This window comes from Magnolia sinica, chromosome 1, assembly GCF_029962835.1.
Source record: "Magnolia sinica isolate HGM2019 chromosome 1, MsV1, whole genome shotgun sequence".
NCBI lineage: Eukaryota > Viridiplantae > Streptophyta > Magnoliopsida > Magnoliales > Magnoliaceae > Magnolia > Magnolia sinica.
Window position 1 is genome coordinate 99,497,406 of NC_080573.1, and position 18,661 is coordinate 99,516,066.

The 18,661-nt window shown below is 41.9% G+C and overlaps 1 protein-coding gene across 1 annotated transcript in view; it reads right to left on the reverse strand.

Annotated features, from left to right (window-relative positions):
- The window catches only part of LOC131252251 (pentatricopeptide repeat-containing protein At5g04810, chloroplastic), a 73,670-nt gene extending 55,387 nt beyond the window's left edge, over window positions 1-18,283 (reverse strand). Inside the window, exons 1-3 of the mRNA XM_058253062.1 lie at window positions 17,446-18,283; window positions 4,233-4,360; window positions 3,654-3,794 (exon numbers count right to left, since the gene is read on the reverse strand). Of these exons, the coding sequence (XP_058109045.1) occupies window positions 3,654-3,794; window positions 4,233-4,360; window positions 17,446-18,213 (1,037 nt within the window). The 5' untranslated portion in view covers window positions 18,214-18,283. The remainder of the gene's footprint in view (window positions 1-3,653; window positions 3,795-4,232; window positions 4,361-17,445) is intronic.
- Window positions 18,284-18,661: the final 378 nt, after the last annotated feature.

The window sequence follows — 18,661 nt, forward strand, 5'->3', positions numbered from 1 at the left end:
AAAAAAAAAGTGATTGCTTTCCTCTTTTCACAATTTTCCCCAAAATGGCCCATTCTACTTTGATTAGTCTAGTCCCGCTCAGAAAATCGCCATCATCTTCCAAGCCTTATCGCAATTAATTGGGGTCAGCCACATGAATCCTATTCCACCATTCCACTCTATGAAGGGCAATTAACTTTAGTTAGACCATAGGTCATCAAGTCTTTTCTTACTACTCCATCCACATCCTTCCAAACCTTCCCCTAGCCCTTTTAGTGCCTTCAACTCGTACCAACTCATTACTTCTAACTAGCACAGTTCTTGGTCTCCATTGCACGTGACCAAACCATCTAAGTTGACTTCCCCTAATCTTATTACCTATTGGTGCTACTACCAAGTTCCCTCAAATGCATTCATTTCTAATTCTATCCTTGTCTTGCCACTCCTCCATCTCAACATCCTCATTTTGGCTACACATCATATGAACATGTTCTTGAACCACCCAAGATTCGGTCCCATAAAGCATGGCTGGTTTAAAGCACAAAGACGAGGTTGACCAGTTCTCACTGACCTTTTGGTTATCTCTCTCTAAAGCACAACGACCTCCTTCTAACTTCCATGATGTTCCCCAATTGAAACACAGCATAGTAGTCCTCATCACAATCACCAAATGTGACACCGATCATTTTTCCTACATGCAGCAGCACTTCCCTAATCCACCTTTTCCCTCTAGCCATCGTCACAAAATCTTCCACCCTAACCTCCACATTTGTGCTAAGAAGACCTGGAGGATCTTGACTGTCACCACTTCCGACAGCATCATCTGCAGCCACCTGCGATGGCTCCACCACTAATACCCCCCGCATATCATCTTCATTGCCCCGGATGCCTCGAAGAAAATCTTCCTCATTCTTCGAATTCCCCAACTGGAATTAAGAAGCCCACCACTTTGTTCTCCCTTGCAAGATCATCCATCGATTTGTCCCCTTCTGATTTTACTCTCCATTGGCACGATCACAAGTGCAAACCATGTCTTCAACCAAGTCTTCGAGCCAGCTTCAACTAGGATCGAAATTTAAACGGGGTCGTCTCACGTGCAATATCATCCATCGATATGTTCCCTTCTGATTTTTGCTCTCCATTGGCACGATCACAAGTGCAAACCATGTCTTCAACCAAGTCTTCGAGCCAACTTCAACTAGGATCGAAACTTAAACGAGGTCATCTCATGTGCAACTACTAAAGACAATCACATGTGTGACGTTTGGTAGAATAACCACACAAGCCGAGGGGAACGCATGTGTCTCTGCACATGACAAGCCCTCTTCTCTGCCAACCGCATTTAAGGCCTCGAGCCCACCGTTGATACACATGCCACCTACCTCTGCCTCCGCTTCTCCAAGCCTCTCGCATGAAGCTCCACTAGCATCCATTCCTCCATCTCCTCCCCAACCTCATATCAAAAGCTCTCACCTCGACCGGGCCTAGTTCCCTATCCTCCACATAGCACTGCCATCTCTTGTTAAGTCTCGAGCAAGGTGGCACCGCCTGACATCGCTACAAGAGAGATGGTCGCTAAGCCACAAGTCTCCCTGGTAGTAGTCATTGTACCATCTATCCTCTTCTAACCAATGGGTGAGACACATATCATCACCCCCTCTTTCGATAATCCGCAGGAGCACCAAAGTTGATGTGCTCCATCTTCCTTCTCCTCTCCTTACCACCTGCTAGCGAGGCCTTTGGCGGTTTCCTCCTCCACCCTTCTCCTTCCTTTGTCCCCGTCTTACCCTTCAAGCTCCTTCACGACCTTGAAAGACACCCTCCCCTCCCTCATAGCATTCAAAATCTTCTTTGGCACCTTTGCATCCTCTTCTTTCTCGCATAGATGCACGCCATTCTCACCTCTTCACCAGCTTCTGTCGTCAGGTCAACTGCTACTTCTTCGAGACATGACCCCACCAGGACAAAGGCTTCCATGAACCACATTTCAAGTGGCAATCCCCATACCTGGAACCATGCCTCCTCTCACACAAATGGAGACTAGTCAGCCCACTGCAGATGCTTACCACCAGCCCATTGGCAAACAAGGCCCCTGCGATCAAGATTCTCTCAAATTCCTCCTCCGACTTCAAAGAAATCCATACTTCCTCCTCAGAGAGGGTATTGATGGACAAAACCCCTTATTCCACTCCCTCGCATTCTAATAGCCACCCCACCACCTCAACCATGAAAGACCCAAGCCTCACATGTGCTATCAAGCTACATTGGAGCACGTTCCAAGCATTTTCCACTGCCTTTGGATGGACTTGTATCAGCGGCCCATTGTTGTCATTCTCCCACCATAGCCATCTTCCTCCTCTCTCGTGCCCTTGCTCCTTCCTAGATTCATCTCCTCCTTCCTATTATGCCCTTGCACCTGCCCTAGACAATGCATCCATGTACGACACTTCCACCTCTTCTTCCCCTCACTTACCTCCACTCTATTATCCATCCTGATATCTTTCCCCTTCCCCCGGTGGCCTACATCCTCTATTATCTCCTCGTCCTTCTTGGCTGCAAGCATGTTAACCACATCGGGCCCATATCTTGCCTCCTGCACCAACATCTTTCATCCTTCGCGTATATTTCCGTCCATCTCAGATGCCACCATCCAAACTTCTTCTGGAAGTTCGAGTGGTATGAACATAAAACCCCTATACTTCCAGGATCCCCTCCTAGGAACAATCACTTCTTTCACTGAGCATATGCTATCGAAAGCCCTGTTGAAGTGAAACTCCATCCATCCCATCGGAAAATTTTCGACGAATGAAGTAGGGAGCTTTGCGAGAAGGCCAGCCTCTCTCCCTCCCCCTCCCCATCTTCCTCAACAACCGCCACCTCCCTATTTGATGTAAGCACTAGCCTCTCCATCTCCTCTCCTCTTTCTTCTCCATTTCCCTCTTCCATTATCTACTTCCCCTTCCCTATAACATCTCTTCCACCTTGTACCCTTGCATCATCCCTCCCTCGACTTCTTTCCCCATACCTGTCTCTATCCCTCCCCTGCTTGAGTCCCCAGTTCTCCCGTGCTCCCTTTATCGGTCTCGACTTACGACCTCTATTACCAGCAACGCCGCCTTGTCCGTCTTCTTCACTTCCCTCTTTCTTCTCCAATCTGGATATAAATCTTCTCCCAAATCACCCTTCTCTAAGATCGTCCCAGAGATAATCCTACTGATATTCCTTTCAATTGATCCCCTCTCGAGCAAGCATTCAAACCACACTTGTGTTTGCTCTCATCACCATGAGCTCCAACAGGATACGTATCACTTTCATTAGCAAACACTAGATCTTGGAAATGGGATCCTTCCAGCAAGTTCACAGCTAGATCCTTCCTTCGATGCTTAGAACCTCATAATACTAAGCAACATAACAAAATTCCGCAAGGTTCTCTGATAGTTATTGTGCATGATATTTTTCTTGGAATTGCCAATCAAAAGAAAGCGTAACTAAACATTCATTGGCAACACAAAAAGAAATGACACAGCTCAATGTTCATTTAATGAGTTAAAGAATCCGCAGAAAAAAAGTGAAGAAGAAGAAGAAAGTTCTATCACTGCTAAGTGACAGATTTTTTTATTTTTTTTTTTTATTTTTTTTTTTTAAAGCTCGAGGTGATGTGTAGGTTTACTTACTCAGCATCTCCAATATTGGTAAAGCCTTTGATGAGAACACTATATGTCACGACAGTCATCTCAATGCCCTCATCCTTCATTTCTTCCACACAAGACAATGCACCACGCATATCTCTAGCAACTGCATAAGCGTTAACAAGGCTGCATGAAATGAACTACTTCAATGTGGGAGAACAATTATGATAATTGACAGTAAAAAAACTCCTCAAACTTGGGTCTACCAATCACTTGTGTAGCAACAAAATTTGTGAAAATCATGCTTATAGAGTTATATCTGAACTTTATAAATTAAAAAAATCCTCGTAGTGTAGAAATTTTGTAAAAATCAATGGTGGGCCTGATAATAATATGATTTTCATTATTTTTTTTATAAATATCATTCTTAGAAATGGTAGTAGTAAGAACTAAGAACAATAAAAATCTTAAACCAGAATGATGATGCATATGATGGGATGGTAACTGCATTGAAACGTAAATTCTTAATATAACTATTTAATACATAGGCATCCGTCAGATTAGCATTAAGACTTTACTTAAGCTACTATATACAAGAACTTGAGCATTCATGATTGTTCTTACTTCGTATACACATATGAACTCGGTTCAATTCCCCTTGCTCGCATGCTCTCAAAAGTTGCACGTGCATTATGCTTATCCCCCCGCCTGGCATAGTACTTCACCATCAACCCAAACTCTCCTCTAGAAGGCTGAAACCCAAGAGAACATTTAAACAAACTTGAGCAGAAAGCAGCAGCAGATTCTCAATGAAAAGCAAAGAAATGTCAATATGATCATGTGTCAAAGTATGTTCAAACAAACAGATAATAAACATTATATTTATAAAAGAGAGACTGAAAAAGAAAATACTTTGTCTTCCCATTAGCTGTGGGCACAGAAAAGAACTCTGGATGCTTATTAGGCAGCATTGCCATCAATGGCCATTGTCTAAACAGATTGACTGGACAATCCTCACAGTCCAAACAAATAATTTTTACACGACTGCAAATGGATGGTTCACATTTAACTATCAAGAGAACCCCAATTGAAGAGATAGGATTGTCTGACGTGTGATTTTCCTTATAGCTGTTATCTTAAATAAGGGAGGCCCATTGGATCAATAGTCCAGATCTCATACTTTTCTGTCTGATCTACAGGATTACATAACAAACAGGAAAAAAGGCCTCATAACAGAGTTTGCTTTCTTCTTCTTTTTTTAATGAGAAAAGGTGCAAATTTTATTAGGCCAACACCAAAAGAGAAACAAAGATTAAAAAAAAAAAAAAATTTAAAAAAAAGACTCTTTTTATGAAAGCACAAGTCGTTTCTCTCTCCACAAATAGCCCAAAAACTGCGAGAAGAATGAGCCTCCATCTCTTTCTGCCCAAATTCTCTCCATCCACAGCATGCCTAACGAGCAGAAAATCTCCGATGGAAGCAGGCATGGCCCAACACACATTAGCTTGAGAAAGCACCCTTGACTAGATGATTGTCGCAAGTGGGAAATGAAGGAAAAGGTGGTTGACGGTTTCTGCATCTCACTCGCATAAGAGACATGTTCGGAAGGATCATTCTCCACCTTCTCACTATCCCTCAGGTTCTTCCTAAATGGAGGAAGCTAAAGGCCTTTCGTGCCTCTCCTTGAATAGCATTGGGCCACTAGGAGATTGAGATTTGTGCAAATAGAGGCCAATCCAAAAACTCGGAGATAAGGGGCCGCTCCTCAAACCAGGGGTACAACCAAACTCTCACCCTTTCTCCATTACTCACTAAGAATCCCAAAACATAGGAAACAGAGGCAACCACCCAGTTTATGCTTTTCTTAATAGAGGATGACCAATAGAGTGAGGAAGATTTAGTCCATCATCTTGCTGGGGAGAGACCATATTTTGCAACGATTATAGATCTCCACAAGGCGGACCCCTCTTTAGAGAACCTCCAAACCCACTTGCCCAAAAGCACTGAATTAACCAAATTCAGGTGCTAAATTCCCGCTCCTCCCTGTGAGTAGGGAGTACACACCTCTTTCCAGTTTAAGAAGGGGAATTTTCTTGAAGTAGATCCCCCATACCAAAGAATATTTCTACACAATTTATCAATTCTAGCAATAACTGAGTTCGGGCAGTGGAAGATGGACATGTAGTAGACAGGGAGGTTAGCTAAAGAGTCCTATATAAGAGTTAGCCTGCCACCAAGAGAAAGTAGACTACTCTTCCAAGCAGGGAGCTTCCTCTCTATTCTTTTAAGGACTATCCCAGAGATATTATGGAGGTTTTCCGACACAAAGAGGGAGACCCAAATAAGAAGTGGGAAAAAATCCAAACACAGTCGCTAAACGAGCTGTCTTCCGAAGAGGTGATTTCTGAATAATTTGCACTTGGATTTATTAACTTTCAGCCCCAATATAGTCTCAAACCAGCAAATTACAATGCTGAGAAAGTCTACTATATAGTCTTCTGCTTCATAAAACAAGAGTGTGTCATCAACAAACTGAAGATGAGATATACAAGAAGGAAAATTAGCAACCAAGAAACCATTAAACAAATCTACCTCCTGACCCTGAAGCAGCATTCTGCTTAACACTTCAAAAACCAGGATAAACAGAAAAGGGGACAGGGGGTCTACCTGACTATCATGAGTTCATAGACACACCTTCACTATATATCGGAACATTTATTGTAGTGAAAGCAAACTCTGTTATCCTGTAGGGTCCGCTAATGATGAGAAATGGATTCACCTGCGTATTGGATAGATCCCCAAATAAGATGGTGGGGCCGGCTGAACTAGTAAATCTGGTGGATCAGCAAACAGGGCCTACTGGAAAAGCAGTTTGCACATATAATTTTTGTTGCTCGGAGCCAGGGGATAACTGAACTAGCAACTCTGCTGGACTAACAAACAGTACCTGTTTGGAAGGAGGGGAGGTGCCAACTAGATTCCCCATATGCCAATGGTGGAAACAACTGAAAGTGGTTGTGAAGTGATTGGACAGACAGACCCAAGAAAGAAATGGGTCCCTAACTGGAAGGGACCAGGTCACAAGGTCCATGGGAACCAACTGAATTTCATGTCAAGTAAACTACCATACAAGAATGGATAAAAAGGATGAGTCCACTGGAAACCTATGCGCTAACTCCACAACTGAAATGGGTGGTGGGTCCCATCATTTTGACTCATTTGGAAAGCATGAATAAAGAGAATACTTGGGGGGGAGGGGGGAACTGATTTCAAAAGAAAAGGTACATGTCAAGACAACCTTTTCTTAAGTAGTTAGACAAATCTAAAACTACTTCTCTTCATTTCCATGCATCATCTTATAAGCAGACCCAAAGGAAGCACATGCGTAACAACTAATCCCAATCATTAGTTCTACCTAACCTATACTAATTTTTAATGCTAACTTCCCATCATCTTACAAACAAACCAAAAAAAACATAAAAACTCATAAAGAAAAGCTAAAAATTCACTGCTACTTTAGCCAGCAGTTTTTAGGCCATGCTTTTCAAAGAGCATTCACCCTTTGTGTTCTACTCATCATGTCTTGGGAGGCATCTTCAACATGTGCCTACTTTGCACTCCGTTTGCCTTTTGATCAAATCAAAAACGCAAAGAACTAACAGTTATATATCTTGAAAGGACCTCCAAAATGAGCTACCAATCACTCAGGAAAGGGCTAAGAGCACAAATTTGTGCTTTCCAGAAGCCACTACATAATTCGCCTCCATCAAAGAGCATTCACCCTTGTGTTCTACTCATCGTGGTTCAACCCCAAGTCTCCCTCAAGAGGAACGGGCACCAACCAGCTCAGTTAACGAGTTGGACGCTAGAAGAAAGGATAAATTGAGGTTTTCCTCATTAAGTCTCAACCAGTGTTCAAATTGTCGACGAAATGTCGATAATATCGGTGTCGCTAGTCTAGCGATACCGAAACCCCAATTTTTCGTTTCTCTCCCTATTATCGGCGAAAAATCGGAGATATTGTCGATAATTTTGGATTATCGCCGAGAATATCGACCATAGCCACCAACCATGCAGCCAACAGCCCATTTTTTCGATCGAAACTCACAGCTCCGAAGAATGCCTCCTGTCAATCTTCGAACATTGCAAAGAGGTAAGAAAAACCGCAAAATCCCCTTTCCCTTTTCCATTTGAAGCTTGAAATTTCGACGAAAAATCAGCGATTTTAGGAATTTCCTCGCGATTTGGGAATAATATAGGGTTTCGAAACCCTCCCTCAAAAACCCCCTTTCTTCGGCAAGAATCCCTCGCGAACGAGATTTCAAGGTTTTCTTCCTCTTTTTTTCTTTCGTTTTTTTCTTTCCTTTTTCTTTATTTCGGGCTTGATATGAGGACACGGATTGGCTGGTGTACCTTACACCAGCTGTATACCTGATGTATTGACGTCAACAAGTTAAGTGGGTCTGATGATGAGGTATGTGTTATATCCAGACCGTTAATCCTTTTGGCGAGCTCGTCGTAAGGAGTTAGAAGAAAAATAAGACAGATCTAACTATCAAGTGGACCACACTGAAGTTCGTTTTTCCTCTTCATTCATGTCTTTGTGACATTATGAACAGATTGGATGGAAAATAAACGTTACGGTGGTCCCTAGGAAGGTTTTAACGGTGTACATCAATCTTCCTGCAGTTTTGTGTGGTGGGGTCCACTAAAGCTTTGGATCTGCCTCGTTCTCTGGGTAGTGCCTTAAAATAATATCTCCAAATGAATGGACGTTGTGGATACAACATGTACATCACAGTGGGGTCCACAGAACTTGGTGACGTGTAGTGAGTCTCGCTACTCAACCTGTCAGTATCTAATCTGCCTAAGAAATTTTCAACAGTAGATGTTCAATTCACACTATTTCCCGTTATGTGTTCCACTTGAGGTTTGCATACAGTTCATATCTACGCTCAAGCCCAAAATTTATCTATTAAAATGGTTGGACGGAGTGGATAAAATACATATATTATGGTGGACCCACAGAGTTTACACAGCACGCTTAACCTAACCATGATGTATGTGTTATATCCACATGGTCCATCCAATTAGCGAGACCATTTTAGGTAGTGAACCCAAAAATGAGGTAGATCCAAAGCTAGGGTGGACCACCCTCTGCCAAGGCAATGGGGACAATGATTCCTCGTTGAAACCTTCCTAGGCACCATGGCCCACGGTGGTGTTTATTTGTCATCCACCCAGCTATTTGGGGTTGGCATAAGATCAATGTTACGCATCTCAAGCCTTAAAATTATCTTGTAAAATGGATGGATGGGGTGGATAAAATACATAACAATGGGCCCCACACAGCTGACGGGTACGTACGTGTCACTTGTTTGTATCCATGGTTTAATGGGTCGGGGCTCATCTTAAGGCTTGAGATGATAAATGAGACAGATCTGCATGACTGCATCCACTCTAAAGGAAACAGTGGCGATTAAATGCTCACCATTAAAAACATACGTCAATTGTAATGGTTTTTTTTTCTTGCCATCCACCTCTTGATTAGGTCACTGATGAAGTGAAAACACGGTTTAGATTATGTTAAAATTTGCTACCATTTTCAAATGTTAGGTATCAAGTGTCATACGCAACGTAATAAGCTGATCTGATCCATCCTTGATTTGGCATCTTTGAGTTCATTTACTTTTACACGTCCTAGTATATTATATAAACTAATTTTGGTTACTATTTAAGTGATTTCTTACGACAACGCATACTTTTTAGCCCCCATTAAATGAAAATTTCTAATTTAATGCATTCTTTTTACAAAATTTTCATTCCTGAATATGTAAATGTGTATTTAGGCATGTCCTGAAGTTTCACTGAAAAATTCCATCATTTTCCCCATATTTTCCCCTTTTTCCCTGCATTTCCGGTTATCGGCGATATTATCGGCGATAACGATATTATATCTTTATCTCCGGCCAGCGAAACTTGTAGCGATACCGACAACTCAAACACTGGTCTCAACACATCTCCAACATGGGTGTCAAACACAATGATCTTTTAGCACAGTCCATATACTCTTACATTCTTATGCCCAACCTCTCACTCAAGCATTTTCTTGAATGGTGAGCATCAAGTATGTCATGCCTACTTTTTCGTCACCCATAAACATAAACTCTTCATCACACTAACCATTTAAACCTACATCAAAGGTTTCCACAATCGCACCTCTTCATCAAAAATGGGTGAGAGGTCTCAAGACAAACATCAATACAAAGGATGCCCGGAATGAGCCAATTCCACCACTTCTGTCGTTCTTATGTCCATTTCAGCTCTTCAGACAACGCACCATTTTGGAAGAGAACAAAACCTCAGTTTCACTTTTACAAGCATGAAACCGCGCTAAGTTTCGACAACAAAACTATCAAAGTTCTCCAATGAAATACAATCAGTTCATTATCAAAGAGTTTTGGTTCCTCAAAGCTGGCATCTGGGTGAAAAGTTACTTACGCAAGAGGGGAATTATCCTCCCTAACATGTGTCTCCTGTGAAAAAAAAAAGATGCGGAATCGGTGGAGCACCTGTTATAATTTTCCTGTTTGCTTCTGGAGTAGGGGATGGGATTTTGGAATTTTTCAATGTTCCTTGGGTGATGCCGAATAGAGCGCAGGGGTTATTCTTAGCGTGGCATGATGGACTGCCATTTAACTCTGGAAAACGCAATTGGTGATTCACTCTACTCGCTGGTTTATGGACTATTTGGGGTGAAAGGAAAGACAGCTGCTTCAGGAATCTGTGGTTCAATCCCGGCAGTGGTCAGCAGGGTCTTTAGGCTTATCAGGGATTGGGCCACTGATTAGGGGTTGTCCTTTGTCCTTCTTTTCTGTTTTCTGTTTGTTTTCTTTTTCCTCGTGTCTCTGTTTCTTTAATAAAATTCTTTAACTTAAAAAAAATATATGGGTGAAAAGTTACACTTCCCCAAAAGCCATCATATCACATTACCAAGGTGAACCAACACACTACCAAAACATACCACTTCTCCCAATCACCTCGCATATCTTTCTATGCTCAAAAATTAAATAACAGAAGTGCTACCAGCCATGAACAAGGAAAGCAACATTTCAAAGATTCAAGGGACGTTCAAACTCTATGGTGTGATGAGAGAGAGACAGAGAGAAGTAAATCTGAGAACCTATAACTTATTTACGGCTCACTTTGGCAGAATTCTATAATGGGAATTATATGACCCTCAGGATGAGGATTTGCATAGTATAATCATGTTCTTGTACTGGTGGGGCCAAGGTTCAGTGATAAAGATCATTGGCCTATTAGACATTCAGACCCCACCACTGATGGACCATTCCTTGAGAATCCCCATGATTGAAGATCAATCTTGGAGCTTTTTTCAGTTGACTGTGGACAGTTGGTGCATTTCTTTTCTTCCCCTATTAATTTAGGATTAGAATTATCCTATCAACGAGAATTTCACGATATTGTCCACCTATGATATGGCCAAACAGACCAATGGTCTTGCTTTGGAGATCTTGGCTGGCAAGGGATCTTACTTTCAAATTCCTTAAATTATCACAGAAATTGTCTCAAAAAGAAAATCTCATAAGTACTCATTATAAATAAGGCATAGTGATGCAATAGCCCCACATCCCACACGTGTATGTTCCGCATGTGTGCACAAGAAATGGCCCACTTTCAATTTTTTGGCAAATCTTTACATTAGGAAATATCCTCACTTTCCATTTCTTTAAATCTCTACATTGAGGAATTTCCTTTGATATCTTTATATTAGGCAAGAAATAATCTTAAATTCTTCTTATTTAAGTAATTTGCTCATTTAAGTGATTTCTTCTTTAGGTAGTTTTCTATTTTTCAGATCTTTGCTAGCTAGGAGTTCTATTTTTAAGTTCCATAGTTTTATTGCAGATTTTAAGGTTTGTTTATAAATAAGGCCTATGGCCTATGGAATAAGACAAGTTGAATGATATTCTCTTTTATGAAAATTCTCTTATTTTCTTTAGGGGGGAAAGCGATCTCTAGTTCAAGACTAGAGGACTGTTGAGCTTGCTCACAGTCTTGCATTCATGATCTATAGCATGTTGGGTCCTTTCCCACAATCTTTCTTTTCTTTGATCTATTTGCTTTGGCATTAAATTGGTATCAGAGCAAGTTCGACTCTTGGGAAACTTAAATAAGGTAATTTTCTCATCTCAATCATACCCTTTCGTCTTTCCCCTTCCTCAATCCTTCATCTTTCATTTTCTTTTCTTTCCCTTTTCCCATCCCAAAATTAACAAACCCAACCCTACACCTAACCTTCTGAAAACCCTTCCCATTCACTTCATCCAAAACACACACACACACACACACACACACACACACACACACAAAAAAACAAAACAAAACAAAACAAAAAAACAAAAAAAAAAAAAAAAACAAAACAAAACAAAAAGAGAGAGAGAGAGAGAAAGGAATAAAAACCTTCCCGCATGCTTTGCAAAAACATGTTGTCATATGTGCGCTAGAAGAGGGACGATTTACAATCCTGGGATGGCTACGCAACCTCAATATTGGACTATTTCAACCTTGCAATAAGTGGTCAATTTGATCACGAAATAGTTGGATGATCTAGAGACCTGTTCCAACAATCAAAATGAATGCTTTTGAAGGACGTATTATTGTTCTCGAAAATGCAATGGATGGCCTTGAAAGGAGATTTGGAATCCGGGAATGTTGACTCAAGGCATCTTGGCGGAAATGGTGATCTCCAAGAAGAAGAATATGAGTCTAGCTATGGGGCCCAACAACATCACTATGCACAACTGGGAGACAGAGATGAACAACCTCTGATAGGATTATCCAATTTATCCCAAAGGAGGAAAGAATATTCGCACTTTGAATCCCACTAAGCATATCAAGATTGACATTCCATATTACGATGGAAATTTGGATACCAAGGTGTTCAATGGCAGGCTCAAGTCAATAGAACGATATTTTCATTGGTACGAAATGGAAGAAGTCATGCTACCTCAAAACTTAAGGGTGCAACTCAAGACGGGTGGTACGCTATCGAAGAAGATTTGCAATGGTGTGGCCTTCCTCCCATAAGCAATTGGGAGGAAATGAAGGCAAGATTGACACGAAGGTTTCTACCGCTGGATAATGAGACGACTTCTTTCCAAGAGCTACTCACACTTCTGCAGGACAGTCTGACCGTAGAGGATTGTAAACAACGTTATTATGACTTAGTTATTCGTTGTCACCTAACAGAAATTGGAAGACAACAAAGCGCGTTATTGAAATAGGGCACTATTCGAAATTCAATGAGAATTGGTGACCATTCGACTCAATAATGTAGCTTATCAGATCACCCGAAAAGTACAGAAGTAGAAGTTGGTGATAAAGCGCAGTAGCCCTCAAGGCGGGGGGGATATGCATCCACCCACCCGACTCCTAATTGCTCTACTTTGCGTCTACAATCATTCGTTCCCCACACTAACTTGCCTCGGGATTACAAAATTAGTTAGAACTCTACCTCCAATCCTCTTCTCCGAAATGGTGATGCAAAGGGAAAGTCTGTTGCAACAACGCAAGAGAGGTCAACCAACACTTGCGTTAAGTGTGATGGCTAGGGACATTATGCAACGGACTGTCCCTCTCACAATCTCCAATTTTGCGAGGTAGAAAACTTCATTACATGCCAAGTGGAAGATGAACCTGAAACTATCCAAAAGATGACAAGTATAAACTTGATGAAGACCTAAATGGCCTTAACGAAAACAAGTTATCATTAGTGGTCAGAAGGATTCTGATAGCACCTAAAGAGGAGGCCCAAGATGATTAGTTGAGAACTAATATTATCCACACATGAGTATCGTGCGGTGGAAGGGATGTCAATGTAATTGATGGAGACAGCAACATGAACATGACCTCACAAAGCATGGTGGACAAGTTAAAACTGAAACCTCAAACGCATCCCAATCCATACAAGATTGCGTGGGTGAATGACACATTCATCCCTGTGACTAAGAGGTGCTTAGTAAACTTATCTCTGGATCGTTACGAAGAATCACCTTTGTGTGACATCATTCCAATAAAGGTCACACACATAACTAGGGCGCCCGTGGATATACAATAGGAATGTAACTCATAATGGTCGCAAGAACACATACAGTTTCATACACAAAGGAAAGCCCAATACTCGTAACCCTATGAAGGATGATGAATTTGGAGAAGCAAAGTTGGCTTCCATAGTGTTGAGTATGGGCCGATTCATATAGGAGAGTCGTGAACGAGGAATCATGTATGCTCTGGTAGTATGCAAGACCGGTCCAGCTAGTGATGTTGTTGTTCAACCACCTGAGATTCAGGACATTTGTCCCAATTTCAGGATTTGGTCCTTGATGAACTACCAAGAGAGCTTCCACCCATGCACGACATTTAGCATGCGATTGATTTGGTGCCTAGAGCGCCATTACCAAATCTTCTAGCATACCGACTGAACCCGATAAAGCATGTAGAGTTTCGTCAGCAAGTAGAAGAGTTGTTAACAAAGGGTTTCCATTTGTGATGGCCTCAGCCCATGTGTTGTGCCAGCGTTGTTGACATCAAAGAAGGATGGCAGCTGGCGAATGTGTGTTGACAGTCGTGCCATTAACAAGATAACAATAAAGTATTGCTTTCCCTTTCCACACCTAAATGACATGCTGAACATGTTGGTGAATGTTATAATCTTTTCAAAGACTGATTTGAGAAGCGGGTACCACCAAATAAGAATTAGATATGAATGGCTAACTGCTTTCAAGAGAAAGGATGAATTGTATGAATGGCTAGTCATGCCTTTCACCTTGACAAAGACACCTAGTACGTTCACGTGAGTGATGACGAGAGTTCTACAGCCATTCATTGGCAAGTTTGTCATCGTATACTTCGATGATATTCTCATTTATAGTCGTTCATTGGACCATCTTCGCCGTGTGATGAGAGTATTACGCCACGAGAAACTCTACTACACCAATTTGAAGAAGTGTACCTTCATGAGTTCTAGTGTGGTTTTTCTAAGGTTCATCATTTCATTAGAAGGCAAGAAGGTTGATTTTGAAAAGATAAGGGCCAATGTTGAATAACCTACTCCCATAAACATTCATGAAGGTCGCAGTTTTCTTGGGCTTGCAACGTTTTATCAAAGGTTTATTCGGAACTTTAGTTCCATCATGGCGCCCATTGCTGAATGTATGAAGGCCAGTTCATTTGAGTGGACTAAAGTAGCAGCAAAGGCATTTCAAGAAATCAAGCTAAAAATGACGGAAGCTCTTGTTCTTAGACTTTTTGATTTCGAAAAAGTGTTCGAAGTTGCCTATGATACATCCCACAGAGGCATAGGAGGTGTCCTTGGCCAGGAAGGACATCCAGTGGCCTTTTTAGTGAAAAACTTAATGAGACACAAAAGAAGTATTCTATATAGGGTATGGAGTGTTATGCTATATTGTACAAGATCTGAAGCATTGGTGTCATTACCTCATTCATCAGGAGTTTGTACTCTATTCTGACCACAAGGCATTAAATTATTTAAATTCTCAGAAGAAGTTAAGCGTTAGGCATGCCAAGTGGAGTGCTTATCTTCAAGAATTCATATTCAACCTAAAACATCACGCCGGCATCGAAAATAAGGTAGTGAACGCCCTTAGCCAAAAATCATGCCTATTGTCTACCTTATCAGTTTTTGTTGTTGGGTTTGAAGAACTTAAAAGGGATTATGCCACGGATGATGATTTTGGGAAGGTATTTTCAACACTTATTTCCGGCACAAGCACAGGGTACCCAAGATTTAGCTTGCACGATGGGTACTTATTCTATGATATGAGGTTGTCTTCCTAAAAGTTCATTGCAAGAGCTTGTTAGATGTGAGCTTCATTCAAGTGGCCTCGGTAGTCACTTTGGTATCGATAAAATGACAACCCTAGTTGAGGACCATTTCTACTGTACTAGATGCTCCATGGGAAGATATCAATATAGATTTCGTCCCAAGATTGCCTAAGACTCAACGTGACTATGACTCTATTTATGTTGTAGTTGACAGATTCTCGAAAATGGCCCACTTTATCCCTTGTAAGAAGACATCAGACACCATGCACATCACCAACATATTCCTCAAAGAGGTGGTTCATCTACATGGCGTTCCAAAACAATTGTATCTAATCATGATGTTAAGTTTATGAGCTACTTCTGGCGCACCTTGTGGTCTAAGATGAGAACTAAATTGAAGTTCTCAAGTGCTTATCATCCGCAAACAGATGGGCAAACTAAAGTCGTCAAACATGGTCTTGGGAATGTACTTCGATGTCTGGTTGGTGATCATATTAGCTCATGGGACATCGTGTTACCACAAGCTAGGTTTGCTTATAACAGTTCCATGAATCGTACTACGGGACTCTCTACTTTCAAAATTGCAACAGGTATGCAACCTCGGCAACTTATCAATTTAATCCTGCTTCCTTTTGCGACTCGATTGAGCCAGGACACTAAAGCTTTTGCGCATCGCGTTCAAGAGATACATAAGGAAGTTAGGCGAAAGATCACCCTTAGTAATGAAAATTACAAGGGACATGCAGATGTTCGACGATGTTTTGCACAATTCCAAGAAGGGAATAGAGTCATGGTGCACTCAAGCCTAAGAAGTTTCTAGTAGGCTCTTATACAAAGCTCCACTTCAGAAAGGTAGGTCCTTACCATATTTTGAAGAAGCTAGGTGATAATGCATACCGAATCGAGCTTCCACCAGAAATAAATATCAAACCCATTTTTAATATGAAAGACCTACAATTTATTTGGACATCATGCAAATGAGAGCACGGAAGAATAGGCTATGTAGATACCGAAGGTACCACGTCAGTTCTATAAAGAATACATTGCCATTAACTCGATGGATCCAAGCTTTTCCAAGCTGAGGAGAATTGATGCAATCGCCCGCCCCACACCTACATGTGCACATTACGCACGTGTGCACAAGAAATGGCCCACTTTCCATTCTTAGGCAAATCTCTACATTAGGAAATATCCTCACTTTCCATTTCTTTAAAATCTCTATGTTAGGGAATTTCCTTTGATATCTTTCTATTGGACAAAAAGTAATCTTATATCCTTCTTATTTAAGTAATTTCTTATTTAAGTGATTTCTTCTTTACGTAGTTTCCTATTTTTCAGATGTTTGCTAGCTAAGAGTTCTATTTTTTGATTCCATAGTTTTATTGTAGATTGTAAGGATTGATTATAAATAAGGCCTATGGCTAATGGAATAAAACAAGTTGAATGATATTCTCTTTTATGAAAATTCTCTTATTTTCTCTACGGTTGAAGAGGGACAAGGAGGAGGGATCTCTAGTTCAAGATTAGAGGACTGGTGAGCTTGCTCGCAGTCTTGCATTCGTGATCTCTAGCATTCGGCTAGAGGATTGTTGGGTCCTTTCCCACAATCTCTTTCTTCTTTTCTTTGATATATTTGCTTGCCCTTTCGAGTTTTGTGTTACATAGGCCCAATGGAATAAAACACAGTTGAATGATATTTTCTTTCAGCAAGTTCTCTTGTTTCTCTATGGTAGTGTGTTGGAGAGGAGGAAGTAGTGATCTCTACTATAAGACTAAAAGGACTGTTGAGCTTGCTTACAGTCATTGCGTCTTTTTCTATTTTGTGATTCGAGCTTTGTCTGGTAATTAAATCTTATTACAATTACTTTCTTCCTTGATCTAGTTGCATTATTCCTCCTTTACAAAGCCAGAGTTCTAAAAACATAAATTCCCATCAGCTGAAACCCAAAAAAAAAAAAGACGCCAATACCTTCTTAATTCTTTGGAATGCTGACACAACCGCCTGCCAATTCTCCGGCTCAGTTTCTAGAACTTTCCGGAACCCCTTGCAGGACGCTTCCCTCTCCTCATGCCACTTCGACCTGAAATCCCTCTCTGGCCCAGTCTCCCCCGCAACCCACCTCGACCTTTCCTCTGCCCGCGTCTTCAATCTCCTCCCATCATCCAACCTCACTGTCAGCACCCGGCCATGGAACTCCACGCCATCGAACTCAACCGCCTTTGCAGCCGAGCTCACAGCAGTGGGCCCGCCATACAAAACAAAACAGTAACCAACATTCCTCTCGGTGTCATCGTGGCCCTTGATCAGGACCACATTCTTCACTGGCCCAAATTGGCGGAAGAACTCAGCGATTTCATTCTTTTTTATCCAGAGTGGAAGATTCCCGACAAAGAGCTTGCCGTCTTGACGGAATTCGGGGGTGGCAGGAGGAGGGGTGGGATCGGCGTCAGGGGGCGAAACCGTAATGTCGGGGACGGGGAGGGGTTGTTTGGGGAGGGGAGGAGAGAGCTTGCTGGAGAGCCAGAGCTTGTTGGAGAGGAGAGGGTTGGGGGGTTGGGAGGAAATATTGTGATTTCTGAGGGGATTTCTGGGACTTTTGGTGATTGGAGGGGGCGGTTTGGGGAGGGATGGTTTGGGGAGGGGTGGGCGGCGGACGTGGGCGGAGGGTGTGTCAGATTCCGGCGAGGGATTGAGAGAAGAAGGGGGTTTAGTTAAGGAGAGGAGAGGAAAAGCCATTGCTTGCGTTGTTGCATCAGAGAGAAAGAGAGAGAGAGGTGCCTTTGGAGTTGCTGCTTGAGTGGAGAGGAAGAAGTGATGATGACGAGGAAGATTTTTTTTCGGCCGTTAATTCGCACGTGTCAACAGAGCTCACACCCTCGTTTGTTCGTGTGTTTCTGGATAATCCAAGCCGTCGCTAATTGCGTGCCGCAGCCACCCATCTCGTTACGCCCGCCGCTTCGGTGGTTCCCAGTGGATCCCTGACTGTGGAGTCCACCAACGATGTATATTCCTCACATCCAGGCGGGCCATCCGTTTTGACAGTTTATTTTCAAGTATGATTCTAAAACCGAAGCAGATACAGGTCTTCGGTGGACCACACCACAGGAAACAGTGGTGATTGAATACCTACCAAATCTTCTTCGGAGCCACCGGAAGTTTATCTGTCATCCAACCTGTTGATGAT